The 18,979-nt window shown below is 38.0% G+C and overlaps 1 protein-coding gene across 2 annotated transcripts in view; it reads right to left on the reverse strand.

Moving 5' to 3' along the window:
- Positions 1-18,979, reverse strand: part of DIAPH3 (diaphanous related formin 3) — a 582,052-nt gene that overhangs the window by 295,983 nt on the left and 267,090 nt on the right. For both annotated transcript variants that reach the window (XM_088842795.1, XM_088842794.1), the window contains 2 exons: positions 17,698-17,792; positions 13,316-13,417 (listed from right to left, as the gene is read on the reverse strand). In XM_088842795.1, the coding sequence (XP_088698921.1) occupies positions 13,316-13,417; positions 17,698-17,792 (197 nt within the window). The remainder of the gene's footprint in view (positions 1-13,315; positions 13,418-17,697; positions 17,793-18,979) is intronic.

Consider the following 18,979-nt stretch of genomic DNA (forward strand, 5'->3'; position numbering starts at 1 on the left):
TTAAATATACTCAAACCACAAACAGTGAAGCCATGTTAAGTTTGACCATAAAGAGTCGGACACGACTGAGTGACTGAACTGAACTAAACTGAATTTTCTGTGAATTTCAGTATATTTGCCTAAATCAATAAATCTGTTATACAATATTTCATACTACCAAAAATCATGTAAAGAAAAGGTGTAAATGGCCTTTTAAGAGTTTTGTCAATATGTACCTCCACCATGTCATATGTAGGCAGAAATAAGCAGAAATCTGTGAGAGAAAAAAATCTTCAGAGAAAATACTAGGATGGGTGAAACAGAAATTTCTCTTACCTGACAACTGATGTTTAACTACTTAAACCTACAAAATTTTTATAAGTTTCACTAAAAATTCAAATGGCGTTGTGATCATTTTGACTTAGACCACTGACTGAGATGAAAAGCAGAAATCAGATTATAAGGAAAATGACAGGAGTATGACATGTCTGAAGAATTTCAGGCTACAGACCAATGACAACTGAAAGCAAGCTAAATTAATAAGCCTTTTACTAGGTGGAAGAAAAGCCATCTGTGCTAGGCAGCCTATATTAAGTACTGGATCCCGACAGAAACATGTCAAGAAGGTTACAAAGCAAAGGGACAAGAATAACTGAACAACAGCTGAATGTTCATGATCTTAAGAGAAGCAGACCTTTAAGATTTAAATAGCCATGGAGAGAGTTGTAACAGTTTGTTACTCTAAACAAATATCCTCCTGGATGGTGAAAGATTTGCAGATGAGGTTGCCAAAGTGCTAGCTAGAGCATACTGAAATGTGAAGGACCTGGGACAAAGGCAACAACTGAAGACAAGCAGAGCTCGTATTTTCCAGGAAGAGAGGCTGAGGAGATTTATGGCACTGACAGGCAAGACTGAAGATGGATTATTAAGGAGAAAAGGAAATAGTAATTACAAGAAGCCAAAATGGATTCTTAAGAGAAGAAACTGATAATTCTGTGAAACATCAAAAATTTTGCATTCCGACATTTGCAAAGCACTCCAAATAATCAACACTTAAATGAAAGAGAGGTGGGTATTTTAAGTCTGGGAAAGTGATGACTCAGTGGATATATTCTTTCAGGTTCCACACCAATTCTGATAAGCCTCTTCTGAAGTTGTTTCAATTAGCCATGTTTCTTACACCAAATCACAATTTCCTTAATTGTGAGGAAAAAATTCAATTTTTTCCTTTTAAAAAATTCAATTTCTTTTGAGTACCAAAAGCAGCACTGTATAGGGCAGGTACCAGAGTGTTCACAAACTTAAATAGCATGGCCTCATGAGTTAAAGAAGGATCAAGAAAGGTCCAACATAGGTGTGGCACCAGGAGAAAAGTGGAATAAGTCTACAAAGTGACAAGTCTACAAAGTAGGTGGCAGAATCATATAGGGTGGTTATATTCTGTTTTGAATACAAGTATAAATTCAGACTTTTATGCTCAAAATTACTGGTTACTTGGTATACTTTTAAATTAACCATTTCTTACCAAAGAAATAACTGGCCAGAGATTCATTTTAACAAAAATTAAAATCACTACCTCAAAAGTACACATTTTCATTTCAAAATGTGATTTTTAAAAACAATTGTCTGTATCGTACCATAATGATGGATATTTGTCATTATCAGTTAGTTCAGTTCAGTTCAGTCACTCAGTCGAGTCTGACTCTTTGCGACCCCATGAATCGCAGCATGCCAGGCCTCCCTGTCCATCACCAACTCCAGGAGTTCACTCAAACTCATGTCCATCGAGTCGTTGATGCCATCCAGCCATCTCATTCTCTATCATCCCCGTCTCCTCCCGCCCCTAATCCCTCCCAGCATCAGGGTCTTTTCCAGTGAGTCAACTCGTCGCATGAGGTGGCAAAAGTATTAGAGTTTCAGTTTTAGCATCAGTCCTTCACCCAGGATTGATATATATTTGTCCAAATCCATTGAACGTGCAACACCAAGAATGAACCCTAAGGTAATCGATGGACATTGAGCAATTATGATGTATTTGTGTAGGTTCAGGAATTATGATAAATGTATCACTCTAGTGGAAGACATTGATAAAGGGGGAGGCTATGCATGTGCATACAGAACATCTCTGTAACTTGCCCCCAATTTTTCTGTGAACCTTTTTTCTAATAATTGTTGATAATTTCAAAGTATTACAAATTTTTATAGTCAGAAAATAAATTAAAAAGTAAAATATCAAAAAAAATTCTTAACTTCATTTTCATTTTACTATTCTTGCTATATATATTTTCCCTCCTTTCTGTTAATCTCTTTCATTATCCACATATTCACTTAGCCTGTATGGTGTAGCCACCATGTAGTGGAACATGGACCATGGGTCAGGAATATAAAGATGAGCATGGTATACTTCAGCCTGTCAAAAAGTCCCAAGCATAAATGAAATCCATACTTATGCTTCAAGGAAATAAGAACCATCTAGAGATAAGTACCCAGAAATATGATAACAAAGAGGAAGGATCCTGAATTATGCAAGGAATAACAGAAGTGCTAGAGAAAGAATTCCAGAGAGCATTTCCCAAAGCAGAGAAGAGGGGCAGCAGAGTGTGGACTGGCCTGGGCGAGGGCCCTGAGAACGTGGCAAGTGGTCTGGGAAATGAAGCACTGAGGGGCGAGAAAAGAGGCGGGAGGAGCGGCTGCCGCTGCTTCTCAAAGACCTGATGTTGGTGCCTGAGCAGGCAGGAAGGAGAGGCTCACAGAGAAGTCTGAGGAAGCACTCGGGGTTGATGAGCATGTTCATTATCTTGATTATGGTGATGGTTTCACAAGTGTACTTATATCAAAATGAATCAAATTCTACAAGTTTTAAATATATGCATTTTACTGTGTGCCAATTATACTTCAATGAAGATTTTTTGTTAGTTTGTTTTTAAGGCATACTATTTTAAGAATTTTAGACATCCATGTAAAAGTTATAGGAAGCAAGCACAGTAGTTTAGGGAGTCAGTGAGGGGCAGTAAGTAGCATTTCACTCATTCTACAACTTTACAGGATGTTCCACACCATCCAAGGAAAGACTGAATCAACTGCTATTTACACGTACCTATAAAACCACTAGACCATTCAGGTATGACCTAAATCAAATCCCTATGATTACACAGTGGAAGTGAGAAATAGATTTAAGGGACTACATCTGATAGACAGAGTGCCTGATGAACTATGAACGGAGGTTCGTGACATTGTACAGGAGACAGGGACCAAGACCATCCCTATGGAAAAGAAATGCAAAAATGCAAAGTGGCTGTCTGATGAGGACTTACAAATAGCTGTGAAAAGAAGAGAAGCAAAAAGCAAAGGAGAAAAGGAAAGATATTCCCATCTGAATGCAGAGTTCCAAAGAATAGCAAGGAGAGATAAGAAACTCTTTCTCAGCAATCTATGCAAAGAAATAGAGGAAAACAACAGAATAGGAAAAACAAGAGATCTCTTCAAGAAAATTAGAGATACCAAGGGAACATTTCATGCAAAGATGGGCTCGATAAAGGACAGAAATAGTAGGGACCTAACAGAAGCAGAAGATATTAAGAAGAGGTGGCAAGAATACACAGATCTTTATCAAAAAGATCTTCATGACCCAGATAATCATGACGGTGTGATCACTCACCTAGAGCCAGACATCCTGGAATTGTTAAGTCAAGTGGGCCTTAGAAAGCATCACTATGAACAAAGCTAGTGGAGGTGATGGAATTCCAGGTGGGCTATTTCAAATCCTGAAAGATGATGCTGTGAAAGTGCTGCACTCAATATGCCAGCAAATTTGGAAAACTCAGCAGGGGCCACAGGACTGGAAAAGGTCAGTCTTCATTCCAATCCCAAAGAAAGGCAATGCCAAAGAATGCTCAAATTACTGCACAATTGCTCTCATCTCACACACTAGTAAAGTCATGCTCAAAATTCTCCAAGCCAGGCGTCAGCAATACGTGAACAGTGAACTTCCAGATGTTCATGCTGGTTTTAGAAAAGACAGAAGAACCAGAGATCAAATTACCAACATTAGTTGGATCATCGAAAAAGCAAGAGAGTTCCAGAAAAACATCTCTTTCTGTTTTTTTGACTATGCCAAAGCCTTTGACTGTGTGGATCACAATAAAGCGTGGAAAATTCTGAAAGAGATGGGAATACCAGACCAACTGACCTGCCTCTTGAGAAACTATATGCAGGTCAGGAAGCAACAGTTAGAACTGGACATGGAACAACAGACTGGTTCCAAATAGGAAAAGGAGTACGTCAAGGCTGTATATTGTCACCCTGCTTGTTTAACTTATATGCAGAGTACCTCATGAGAAATGCTGGGCTGGAAGAAGCACAAGCTGGAATCAAGATTACCGGGAGAAATATCAATAACCTCAGATATGCAGATGACACCACCCTTATGGCAAAAAGTAAAGAGGAACTAAAAAGCCTCTTGAGGAAAGTAAAAGAGGAGAGTGAAAAAGTTGGCGTAAAGCTCAACATTCAGAAAACTAAGATCATGGCATCTAGTCACATCACTTCATGGGAAATAGATGGGGAAACAGTGGAAACAATGTCAGACTTCATTTTGGGGGGCTCCAAAATCACTGCAGATGGTAACTGCAGCCATGAAATTGAAAGACGCTTACTCCTTGGAAGGAAAGTTATGACCAACTTAGATAGCACATTAAAAAGCAGAGATATTATTTTGCCAACAACGTTTCATCTAGTTAAAGCTATGGTTTTTCCAGTGGTCATGTATGGATGTGAGAGTTGGACTGTGAGGAAAGCTGAGTGCCGAAGAATTGATGCTTTTGAACCGTGGTGTTGGAGAAGAGTCCTGAGAGTCCCTTGGACTGCAAGGAGATCCAAGCAGTCCATTCTAAAGGAGATGAGTCCTGGGTGTTCATTGGAAGGACTGATGCTGAGGCTGAAACTCCAATACTTTGGCCACCTCATGCGAAGAGTTGACTCATTGGAAAATACCCTGATGCTGGGAGGGGTTGGATCAGGAGGAGATGGGGACCACAGAGGATGAGATGGCTGGATGGCATCACCGACTCAATGCACACAAGTCTGGGTAAACTCCAGGAGTTGGTGATGGACAGGAAGGCCTGGCGTTCTGCAATTCATGGGGTCGCAGGGTCGAACATGACTGAGCGACTGAACTGAATTATGTGCAAAGTACTGAGCTTGTCCTAAAACATAGAACATTACTTGAGTGAGGAACATGGATCTTCAATTCATTTTCATAATCAAACTTCAAAAATGTAGGATACAGAAGACATCATAAATAAACATGGAAGGACAAGTGAGAGGCAGTAAGAAAATCTGTAAATATTTACAAAGGAATAACACATGGGTTATATAAGGAGTTTCTACAAACCATAAGGAAAGAAAGATAATATAATAAGAAAATAAATCCAAGAAGAAGTATAAATAACCAATAAATATATAATAAACTGTGTCAATCTCATTCAGTAGCCTGGAAATATAAAGTGAAAAAAACAATCACAAGTGGAATAAAAAAGGTCATATTAAGTATTAGTGATGGCGCCAGAAAAAAATCCTCATGTATATTGTTCCTAAAAATATAAATTGACATAATTTCTAGAAGGGTAACTCGGCAGAAATGATCAAGATTAACAGAAGTTTTCACCTATGAATTCAAATTCTGCGACTTTTACAAATAAATAATAATATTAATCACAAAAGTTAAGCTTTAGAAGAGTTTAGGATTACAAGCTGATTTACACGTATCACTGCATCTATTTAATACTCAGAAAAATACAGTGGAGGCAGACACGACCACTGGCCTGTGTTTGGCAGAATTGTGATTCCCCCAAATTGGGCCACAGACTAATCCCCAAAACTTCTGACTGTTAACTTACATGGCAGAAGGGACGTTGTGAATGTGATTAAATTAAGATTCCTGATTATCCTAGATTAGCGAATATAAACACAATGTCCTTATGAGAGTGGAGGAGAGAGCCAGGGAAGGAGGCGTGACATGATGACAAAAGGAGAAGTGAGCGCAACTGCAGACCTTAAGCCAGGAGTGTGGGCAGCCACCAAACGCGGGGAGGGCCAGGAGGAAACCCTTCCCAGAGCTCTCAGAGGAACACAGCATTAACGACCCATTCCAGACTCCTGGCCTCCAGGATTCTAAGACAATAAATGCATTTCGTTTCAAGCCACTAAGTCTCTGATGCCTTCACAGCACCAACAGGAAACTAATGCAAGTGTCACAAATAAAGAAAGTGAGGTACAGGAAAATGAAAAACTACCCAAGATCACAAAGCTTGTGAGGCTGATGTCGGATTTAAACCCAGAGTTCACACACATAACCTCTATAAAACATTCCCTCCAAACACGTATGCAAACAAGGTACGCAGAATTATTATTTTTAAACCTGGGGGAAAACAAAACCTAACCATCCTTCATTAAGGAAATAGTTACAGAAAAAGTCAAAATATCAGTAGGTGGCACAGTGGTAAAGAATCCCCCAACCAATGCAGGAGACTTAGGAGACAAGGGTTCAATCCTTGGGTCAGGAAGGCCCCCTGAAGTAGGAAAAGGCAACCTGCTCCAGTATTCTTTCCTGGAAAATTTCATAGAAAGGAGAGGCTGGCAGGCTATAGTCCATGAGGCTGCAAAGAGTCAGACATGACTGAGTACAGCATGAAATACCATATAGGAATTTCAAAGCATCACATCATAAAAACAAAATCTCCAAAACATATTTCACAGTGAAAAGTTTTAGAACAATGTGCAAATGAATATGCATACATTTGTAAATACAAAAAAATAGGATTGGAAACCCAGCAAAACATTTAAAAAGATCATTTATATGGAATGCAGTGGGTAGTGAGATACAAGGAAACTTCTACATTGTATTCAATATTTTTATATGCTATTTAAATGTTTTATAACAAGAATATTTAGGTGTATTTTAAAATGAGGCATTTTTAATGGAAGGAAATTTGCATGAACTTCTTACAACATGTTTTGGTTAAAAATAAAAAAGTCTCTACTGCACAAAGTTTAAAAGCCCTGCCCTACAGTGACACCAAATGGTGGCAGATCAAAATACAGTACACAAACAAAACATTTGTTCAATTTCCTATAAACACTACAATTTCTTTGAAGAATTGGCAGCTTAACAGAACTAAATAATGTCGAGACAAATACTCAAAAGCTTAGAATTTTTAATCAAAGAAGTTCTAGTATACCAAGTTTCAAATGCAAATTTTAGGCCTCTTTCTAAGCTTCAGCTAAATCTTGTGATCCCACTGAATATTTACATATCTTACTTCTCACACAGTTAACCGTACCACTGTGAGCACAGTGATTTTACCTAATGGCTTATTGATCAAAAGATGACTGCAAATATAAAAAAAATACAGCCATACAACTAAAATCAGGTTCTTTCAACAGAAACCAGCCTTTGATGAGTAGGCAGTATTTGAGGGAAATAAACAAGGAGATACTAAAGCTGAAGAGGAAAAGTAAGGAATCCAAGAAAACAGACAGCTAACTGATCCATCCAATGAGTGAGAGTTTCTAAGAAGTATATTATCCTTTCGTAATATTATTGATAGAAAATTAAGCTGAATAAAGCATGAGACTAGGGCATTCCAAATATGAAACAATTTCTCAACAAAAAGTTTCATCCTGGACTGTCTAGGGAAAAGAACATTTCAAATTTAGCACATTGGTTAGTATTCAATGTCTTCTGCCCAAAACCTAGAAAGTGAAACTAGCTCAGTCATGACTGACTCTTTGTGACCCCATGGACTATGCACAGTCCAGGGAATTCTCTAGGCCAGAATACTGAAGTGGGTAGCCTTTCCCTTTTCCAGGGGATCCTCCCAAACCAGGGATTGCAGGTCTCCGGCATTGCAGGTGAATTCCTTACCAACTGAGCCATCAGGGGAGCTCAAAACCTAAACCAACAAATAAAACTAGCTGTAAACTATCTCATTCATTTCACAATACACGGAACGATATAAAGATGGACCACATATCAGAACACATCTCTAAAATGACAAAATATCATTTGACTAGAACACTTAGTCTCTGAGAATTAAATGACAGCTTGTTCAGACTATTTGATGTGTTATTTTTTCCTTATGCCAAAATTTCCTGGAAAACATAGCTATCAGCCACAAAACAAGTCAATAATATCAACAAACTCCTAGGTCCTGAATTCACAGCAATGGGTTATCAGTTCTAAAAGGTACCAGCCATCACCATGTCAGCTGGAGAAGGAAATGGCAACCCACTCCAGTAGTCTTGCCTGGAGAATCGCACGGACAAAGGAGCCTGGTGGGCTATAGTCCATGGGGTCTCAAAGACTCAGACACAACTGAACAACTAACACACACATCACCATGTCAACAGCACTACTAGACTGCAAGGCATCAGCAGGGCCACCTCTGGAAGATCTGGGGACTGTCCTGCTCAAACTGGCCATGGCTCCAGTTTGAATGGCTGCAAGAATCAGTTCAGGGCTGCACCTCAAGATTCTGAATTATCGTGAATTAATAGCATTAAGATGAGCAATTAAATGTTTAGTACCATAAAAGTACCAAGATACAGCTCACCTGCATTAAGACTATTTTTTAAAGAACACAGATAACATCAGTATTAAAGAACTTTGCTTCAATTGCAAGGGAGAAATAAGTAAAAGTGGATATGGAAACTCTGTATTACAGGAAACATGGAGATAATATAGACATAGCAAACAGTTGAGTGGTTGAAAGAAAATATAAGGGACATACACTTTAACGGATATTCACACATTTCTGAATAGTATATCTGAATACCATACTCTATAGACCATAGAACCTGGGATACTTGCATGTAAGTAATATATGACAATGTCAGACTTTATTTTTTTGGGCTCCAAAATCACTGCAGATGCTGATTGCAGCCATGAAATTAAAAGACGCTTGCTCCTTGGAAGGAAAGTTATGACCAACCTTGATAGTATATTAAAAAGCAGAGACATTACTTTGCCAACAAAGGTCCGTCTAGTCAAGGCTATGGTTTTTCCCGTGGTCATGTATGGATGTGAGAGTTGGACCTGAAGAAAGCTGATCGCCGAAGAATCGATGCTTTTGAACTGTGGTGTTGGAGAAGACTCTTGAGAGTCCCTTGGACTGCAAGGAGATCCAACCAGTCCATTCTAAAGGAGATCAATCCTGGGAGTTCATTGGAAGGACTGATGCTAAAGTTGAAACTGCAATACTTTGGCCACCTCATGCAACGAGTTGACTCACTGGAAAAGACTCTGATGCTGGGAAAGGTTGGGGGCGGGAGGAGAAGGGGACGACAGAGAATGAGATGGCTGGATGGCATCACCGACTCTGTGGACATGAGTTTGAGTGACTCCGGGCGTTGGTGATGGACAGGGAGGCCTGGCGTGATTCATGGGGTCACGGAGAGTCGGACATGACTGAGCGACTGAACTAAACTGAATATATGACAAAAGTAGAACATACTTCTAATTTACATGTTCTATTTTATATATTCTATTTGGTATTTTGGAACACACCACGTAACATGTAGGACCTTAAGTTACCTGACAAGAAATCAAATCCATGCCTCCTGCACTGGAAGGTTGGAGTCTTAACCACTGGACAGCCAAGGAAGTCTCTTCTATTTGGCCTTTAATTGACACTGATTACCAGTAATTTGGATGTGTTACTTTCACAAACCGCCTTTCTATGAAACAGAAATAATGGAGACAAACACTGATGTCCAGGTAAGCTGGATTTTGTTTGTTTGCTGTTTTACATAATTCTTGTGTGGAATTAAAGTGGATTATATAATGCAAACAACTTTAGTGACTTTATCCACTGTATCAAATTTGAGTGTTTATTTAAATAGAATACATCTGTAATTCACATGAATCAAATTAATGAATTTACATAATTGGATAAAAGAAAATCGTAAACTGGCAATGAAAATAACTGCAGGGTTTTAACTGATTTCTATAAAAATGAAAACAATTCCAGAAATGACCATATCAGTGCACAGCACCTGAAGATGAAACAGTTAACGCCCGTCTACCTACTTGAAGCCATGAAATTAAAAGACGCTTACTCCTTGGAAGGAAAGTTATGACCAACCTAGATAGCTTATTAAAAAGCAGAGACATTACTTTGCCAACAAATGTCCGTCTAGTCAAGGCTATGGATTTTCCCGTGGTCATGTATGGATGTGAGAGTTGGACTGTGAGGAAAGCTGATCGCCGAAGAATTTGATGGTTTTCAACTGTGGTGTTGGAGAAGACTCTTGAGAGTCCCTTGGACTGCAAGGAGATCCAACCAGTCCATTCTAGAGGAGATTAATCCTGGGTGTTCATTGGAAGGACTGATGCTAAAGCTGAAACTCCAATACTCTGGCCACCTCATGCGACGAGTTGACTCACTGGAAAAGATTCTGATGCTGGGAAAGGTTGGGGGCGGGAGGAGAAGGGGACGACAGAGAATGAGATGGTTGGATGGCATCACCGACTCTGCGGACATGAGTTTGAGTGAACTCCGGGAGTTGGTGATGGACAGGGAGGCCTGGCGTGCTGTGATTCATGGGGTCGCGGAGAGTCGGACACGACTGAGCGACTGAACTGAACCTCCTTGAAAACAAGTGAAAAGGCAAGGTTCGATCCTATTGGGGTGGACTCTGACTCTTTCTTGTTTGTGACTCTGAAGATTTTTCAGCTAGAAATGATTAGCACTTTAAATATAGGTTTAGTCAATAAGTAAAGGTTTTTCTACAAGAGCAAAGCCTTGTAGGAATCTGCAGTTTAGTTTACCTCTAGTTAACCGTCCATCTTCAATATATACACAAGTATACTAAGCTTATTACTTTAAAAATGAAACAGCATTATGAGAATCTTTAAAAAATATACATGGTAATTATAATCAATTTCTTAAAACCAAAAGATTATGGTATCATTTATACAATGTTGATAAACTGAAAACACATCATTCTTTAATGAATTAGTGAACTCACTGAGTTTTTAAATTTGAAAGAACAGAAAACGTCAGGCATCACACGTGGTTCATCATTTTGGGGGTAACTTTCAACTGTTTAGAACTTTCGGCAAGTTTTCCTGTCTTTTGGGCGATGTGTGGGGATTTGAGAAGTAGAGAGCCAGATTGAAAATTGTGAAAAACTGGAATGGAAAAAAAGATGAAGTGAAGAATATTACTATTTGCTACCCCCTTCCCCAAAAAAGAGTATATAAAAACTTCACATTTTTCTTCAATTGTCTTTTTCCTTTCTTCATCAAAACAAATATATTTTAAGATGTGAGTGTAACACAAACAAGAATTTGAAACAGTATTGTTAGAAATGTTCATAATCAACAGATAACAGCAGATGGTTTTCAGCAGCATCACTCTTGTTCTCTTTCTATTCCATTTGCAGTCAGGTATGATCAGCATGAAATGTACACAGTCAAGGTCAAGTTTGCACTGACATGTCCGGAAACTATTTCTGTCTTAAAATCAAAATTATCAAGTCTAAAGCCCTGGTATCTGGGAATATACTTATTTTAACTTTCTGACCCCTCTGAGTACAATACTTGTAAATCATGCCTCTTTGATGTGAACCCTCATTTTTCAAAGGCAGGCATAACCTAGCTATTTAAATAAACCTAAAACAGCTGCAAGTTAGAGTTCATTCTTCTGTGACAATCACCAGGAAAAACCTGAGAATAGTTTTAAATCTCTGTGACGATATGCAACATAAAGAGTTTCTTGGTAAGTAGATATTTTCATATAAGTTTGTGTTTCATATTTAACATGGATAGGAATATTTCAAAATTTTGATTTTACATGCTATGATTTTCATTCAAGGGTCAAAAGGAATGGACAAACATCAAAAATCTAAGCAGCTTGTGTTTAAAAATGTAACGCAAATTCTCCCTTATCTCATATCGAAGATATTGTGTCACATAGGGATCAAGAGAAAGACTGATCAGGGGACAGAAAATAAACAAGAAAATAAAGAAAAAAAAGAGAGAGAGAAAGAGACAAGAGGATAAAAGAGCTCTCTAGAGAGACTCAACTTAAAAAAATAGCATTTTTCTAAAATTTTTCTTAAAAGTTTTATAATAAAAATTACAGGTCTATGAACAGGAAAAACCTGTCTTTTTTTTCTTTCTAATTTGAGTCTGTGAACTTTGGGGGCAGGGGAGTCACTGCAGGGAGGGCTGAGTAGATTGGATTTATGAAGAGACAGGAAGAAGTTTAAAATTAAGTGTCAACAACATGCCAAATCATAGTATGCAAACATAGTCCTTTAGTAATCCAACCCAATTTTCAGAATTATAGAAATATAATACTACCACGTCCCTGGAGCTTGGTAGTAATATAGCTGAAGACTCTAGGGGAAAAAATCTTATATATTAAAAAAAAATGAAATAGTACTTTAAACATCATCATGATGGCTGAGGTACCCGTCCACACGATAATTTAATGGCAGAAGGTAAGAGCTGGAGAAAAGAAAACTTGATAAAAATCTTAAATTCAAGTTGCAACAGAGCTAACATATAATACTGGAAAGTCTTGTTTCATCTCTTTAGATCCCAACTTCTATAAAATAGGAGGCTGGAAAAAGATGATTATAAAGGTGTCTTGAAGATTTCCTAAAATGCATTCATTTATGGCTGGATGGCATCACCAACTCGATGGACTTGAGTTTGAGTGAACTCTGGGAGCTGGTTATGGACAGGGAGGCCTGGCATGCTGTGCTTCACGGGGTCGCGGAGAGTCGGACTCGACTGAGAGCGACTGAACTGACTGACTGACTGATTCATCCTCATTGCCAAAAAGAAACTATGTTTCTAATTTTAGGTCTAAAACATGAGAGGAACTGAACCGAATGAGTAGAATGAGAAAGTGAAGCTACTCTTGCAGTATGTTGGAACACACAGCTCCAGAATAAAGCAAAATCCACTCCAGTCATAGGAGTGCTGCTGCTGCTGCCAAGTCGCTTCAGTCGTGTCCGACTCTGCGACCCCATAGACAGCAGCCGACCAGGCTCCGCTGTCCCTGGGATTCTCCAGGCAAGCAGGTTTCATTTTATATTTTCACATTAAATGGAAAAGATAAAAAATCACGTTTGTGCTTTTGAAAGAACTCCTTGGACTTCATTTATGTCTAGAATTTCAACATATATTTTAAAATCAAGATAATTTCCATAAATACCCTCAGGCTAAGAAAAAAAGCACGGTGGACATTAAAGGTTTGTGAACAGTAATGATGTGAAAAGCCTCACATTCTTTCTTCTGTGCAGAATACAGGGTACTCACCACAACAGCAAACTGCTCGGGTTCACATAAGTTGCTATATTCACTCTGGTACTGAGACAGTGAATTCAGCTGTTCTTGATCAGGAAGATGTTTTATTAAGTTCTAAAATTAAAACCAAAGGAAAATATCTTCATTAATGTGCTTCTTAAATTCTAGGAAAATTTATTAATAAACTGTGAGAAGGAAATCATTGACCAAGTTAATCTTCAGTTTTATTTCTAGTTAACTTCCCAAATACTAAGCCTTAAGCTTTAGTCTCTGTATCTTGAAAGCAACTAATTTTCCTCTTCTCTATCCAGGCTTATTACATATTCAAATCAAGCACTGCTCAATGTTTATTTGATTAGCTATATAATTGAGAAAGGAGAATTCAACCTATACCAAAGGAACAGCTTTCTCACCTGGATAAATGTGATCAATTACATTTCAGCTATTGGGAATTAAATGTCAGAAATTTCCAGGCAAAGCCAAACATATTTTAGCACTTCACTCAGGGGGATATAAGAGATCATATTGCTTCTAACAGGCAAGAGAAAGAATAGAAAAGAAATCAAGGGAATTTTAATGACAGCACTTGCAAGATTTAAATATGATTACAGTTTTAATAATAAAAATGAAGATATCTCTAAAACAAGACAACGTAACTTTTCTGATGTGAAAGAAAACTTGAAAAGGCACTGAAGACACAGGATGATGAACCTTGCAGATAAAAGAATACAGAAAGGACTTAAGTGCCATGGCTGTAACGGCCCTTCGCCTCAATCATCTTCAGCTCAGAAAGGGAATACATATAATTATGCTTCCTTGTTAGAACTTAAATGACTAAACCATCCCTTTGACAAAGTCTACATAGATCCTCTGTATCAAAATATGATCGACAATACTAGTATTATAACAAATTATATAGTGACATTAAAATTAAGAAAAAATGAGTGGTTGGTGCTCACAATTCCAAATTCAGCATAAGTAAACTCCATACAAGCCCAAAGTCAAATTCAAATTATAATTAAGCCTATATCATGCTAAATATATTTAAGGAAAAAAAATCCCCAGTGGTGCTATTAGTTAAAAAATAATGTTAAGTGAAGTCGCTCAGTCGTGTCCAACTCTTTGCGACCCCATGGACTGTAGCCCACCAGGCTTCTCCATCCATGGAATTTTCCAGGCATGAGTACTGGAGTGGGTTGCCATTTCCTTCTCCAGAGGGTCTTCCCAACCCAGGGACTGAACCCGGGTCTCCTGCATTGCAGGCAGGTGCTTTACCATCTGAGCCACCAGGGAATTTTTGTTATATATCAAAGAGTTAGATCAAAGAACAAGTTTTTCACTCACTGTGTACCTTTGGACAAAAACTTGATTGACTGGCCAAAAACAAACAAAAAAGTGGCAATTTAAGATTATCTCTAAAGAAATATTCAACATTAATACTACCAAACTGAATAAAAACAATAAAAGAATATGATTTTCCCTTATAAATAGAAGTTTCTCTCAGTAAAACTGCCTAAGACCAGAAGACTTGGTTATTAATAAAAGACTTGGTTTCTTTTAATCATTCTACTTGACTGCTACTGCTGCTAAGTCACTTCAGTCGTGTCCGACTCTGTGTGACCCCATAGATGGAAGCCCACCAGGCTCCCCCGTCCCTGGGATTCTCCAAGCAAGAACACTGGAGTGGGTTGCCATTTCCTTCTCCATTCTACTTGACAGCTGACCTATTTATTACATTGAATTTCTTCAGCATCTTTTTAGATAACCATAAAATCACCTTGAATATTTTTAGTTAACATATACTTAAATTTTAATCTTTCAGCACAAATTCATTACTTTTTCATTATTTTTGTTTTCTAAAGTAATAAAACTATTAGATTTGTAAAATCACAGGCCCAACTTTCCTTTGTGCTCCCCTTATCATATTTCCCACCCCAAATTCCTTTCAAAGTTGCCCCACACAGCCTTTCTCTCAGGATCCCTCTGCCTATATACATGCCATATTCACTGGAAGGACTGATGCTGAAGCTGAGACTCCAATACTTTGGTCACCTGATGTGAAGAGCTGATGCATTTGAAAAGACCTTCATGCTGGGAAAGATTGAGGGCAGGAGGAGAAGGGGACGACAGAGGAAGAGGTGGTTGGACGGCATCACTGATTCAATGGAAATGACTTTGAGTAAGCTCTGGGAGTTGGTGATGGACAGGGAGGCCTGGCATGCTGCAGTTGCTGGGGTCACAAAGAGTCGGACATGACTAAATGACTGAACTGAACTAATTCAACCTTTAAGGACCTTTACACACACATTCAGGCTTCCCTGGTGGCTCAGACAATAAAGAATCTGCCTGCAATGCTTGAGATCTGAGTTAGATTCCTGGGTCAGGAAAAACCCCTGGAGAAGAGAACAGCAACCCACTCTGTATTCTTGCCCGGAGAACCCCATGAACAGAGGAGCCTGGCGGGCTACAGTCCATGGGGTCACAGAGTTGGACATGACTGAGCAACTAACACACACACACACACACGCACACACACACACACTCTCACACCACTCACATATTATCTAGGTCTCAATACAGCCAGGCTTACCTTGTATTATAATCATATATATATATATATATATATATAAATGCCATCTCCCTTGCCACACTATAAACTCCACAAAGGTAAAGTTTGTGTCTGATCAAGCCTATACCTGAGTGAGCCTAACACCATGCCTTCATACGGTAAGCACTATAAAATATGTGCTAAATTAATTAATGATTATCACAAAGTACTGCTTTTTCTATGCTCTGTTCAAAATAGGCAAGTTCTTCACTTTAAAATAAGAAAGTTAAACATAAGACTTCAAACAGCATGAAATTCTTATTTTTTAATGAATACATAAAGATTTTGCATATGTCCAAAGTAAATTTTTAGATTTCCAATTCGTAAGATTGGTTTTATATTTAGCAAGTGTGGTAAGCAGAATGATGACCCAATCCCACTAAGAGCTCCACATTTAATTCCCAGAACTTATTAAAAATTAACTTACAGAGCAAAGGGGAACCAGGGATTAAAATGGAATTAAGTTGCTATCAGTTGACCCTAAACTGGAGAGATTATCGTGGATTACCCAAATGCCCAATTTAACCAGCAGGGCCTTAAAGCGAGGAAGAGGAAATGTGCACAGAGGACACCTCTACAAGTTGCTGTGAACAGAGGAACAGAGCTTCAAGGTCACTGGCTGAGAAAACGAAGGAGGGTGTCCACCAGCCGAGGACTGCAGGCAGCCACGAGGGGCTGGAAAACAAAAACAGCTTGAAGCCTCCAGAGAGGAATGCAAGTCGGCTATCACCTGGACTCTGGCACAGTAAGGCCATACCAGACTTCTGTTCTACAAAAATGCAATATACTTGTTTTATAGTAAGCCGCTAAATTTGTGGTAAATTGTTAAAACAGTAATAGAGAAGTAATATGTTAATAAATTATGTGGAACTGAATGTTCTTCGGACATGAGTTTTAAAATCCAAACTTTTTCCACTCAACAAAAGACATGATCATGAAAAATATTCATATAATCAAGTTAAAAGCTACTGTATAAATAGAAATATTTATATATTTATAATATTTACAAATGCATTATAAAAATTACATATGCATTAGTAAAAACATTTTAGTGAAAGAACTTGGAAATCTACTTCTAGGAACAAAGCACATTCACAATCAAAAGGAATAAAGACAAAACTAAGAGAAACTGCTGGAGGAAAAACATGCTTGAAGAAAGGTTGTTGAGTTAGGTAGTTTAAGAGTCTGAGACTTAGCACAAGTCACTGATGGGATTTATATTAACACCACATTTAGAAGACAGGACAGAAAAAACCGAGAACTTCCAGCCTTCTGAACGACTCAGAATACTATGCAAATAATTTCTAGTATTCATGGAAACACAAATGACTCAAGCAAAGGTTGTTAGTAACAGTAACTCTAAATAAAGAGAAAACTCCCTCAATCTTCTTCACCAAACAAAAATACAACTTTATAAGACATACAAGCCCAAGAAAATCATATTCTATAAGGATCATACAAATAAATTTAAATTAGCATATTATTAGACTTACCTGTAAAAAAAGTATAAACATACATGTAAAAGTAAACAATCTGCCTTTCAGAAACATTCATTTAAAATAACTGAAATGTAATCATTTGATATCATTATATTTAGTTTGCAGTTAAGAGAACATGCAAAGCTCTATCTCCTGGCAACACAGAAGTTATGCTAAAAGTAATTATGCAGCGAAGATTTTCGAGTTGAATGATTTGGTTTAATAATTTTGCTTCACTTACAGATCTCTGCTTAATGAGAAGCCTGCAATGAAATACAGGAATTGAAGCTCTCTGTCTATTTGTTTACCTGAATCATAGACTCTGCCAACTGTGTTTCATCCACTTCCAATATCATCATTTTGATTTCCTCGTATGGCACCCGGAAAGAGCTCAGGAAGATTGCTAAGAGGAGGGGGAAAAAAAGAGCCATAGTAAAGAAGGTAAGAAAAGAATATTTTTAAAATTTATTTACTTTTAATTGAAGGATAACTGCTTTACGGTATTGTAAGAAAAGAATCTGAGACGTACTTCTATATATAAAATAAAAAATAATTCGTAAAAAGAGAAATTTTAAATATTCAATATAATTACTGTGGAGGAATCTCCCAGTAACACATTTCTTATTCTTCCCCAGTTTTAGAACTACATTCAAACAACAGTTCTATATTATTATGTTGGTTCTGAGGATGATTTTTAATGCTTAGTTATTAGCCTAATATAGGAATGGTGCCAATTTTGATACGATTTTTTTAAAACTGAAATGGCTTAGTACACTATAGAGGTATCATCAGTTCAGTTCAGTCGCTCAGTCGTGTCCAACTCTTTGCGACCCCATGAATCACAGCACGCCAGGCCTCCCTGTCCATCTCCAACTCCCGGAGTTCATTCAAACTCATGTCCATTGAGTCTGTAATGCCATCCAGCCATCTCATTCTCTGTCGTCCCCTTCTCCTCCCACCCCCAATCCCTCCCAGCATCAGACTCTTTTCCAGTGAGTCAACTCGTCGCATGAGGTGGCCAAAGTATCATACTGTAATGAAAAGAACCATAAAACCCCAATACATACACATAATATTTATCTAGATGCGTGTGTTATTAGTCTAAATAATATCTTCTGCCCTTACTAAATAGTTTTAAATTTTATTTAATTTTTTTTTTTCCAGAAAATTGCTTAACATATGACCCAGCAATCCCACTACTGGGCATATACCCTCAGGAAACCATAATGGAAAAAGACATATGTACCTCCAATGTTCACCACAGCACTATTTACAATAGCCAGGACATGGAAGCAACTTACATGTCCATTGACAGATGAATGTATAAAGAAGTTGTGGTACATATGCAAAATGGAATATTCCTTAGCTATAAAAAGAAATGCATTTGAGTCAGTTCTAATAAGGTGGCTGAACCTACAGCCTATTATACAGAGTGAAATCAATCGAAAGGAGAATGACAAACATCATACATTAATGCATGTCTATGGAATCTAGAAAGCTGGTACTGATCCTAGTTTCAGGGAAACAAAGGAGATGCAGACATAAAGGACAGACTTTTGGATACAGTGGGGGGAGGAGGGTGAGACGATT

The sequence above is a fragment of the Moschus berezovskii genome, chromosome 13 (assembly GCF_049115385.1).
Source record: "Moschus berezovskii isolate FMDL1 chromosome 13, NW_MosBer_1.0, whole genome shotgun sequence".
In the NCBI taxonomy this organism is placed as follows: domain Eukaryota; kingdom Metazoa; phylum Chordata; class Mammalia; order Artiodactyla; family Moschidae; genus Moschus; species Moschus berezovskii.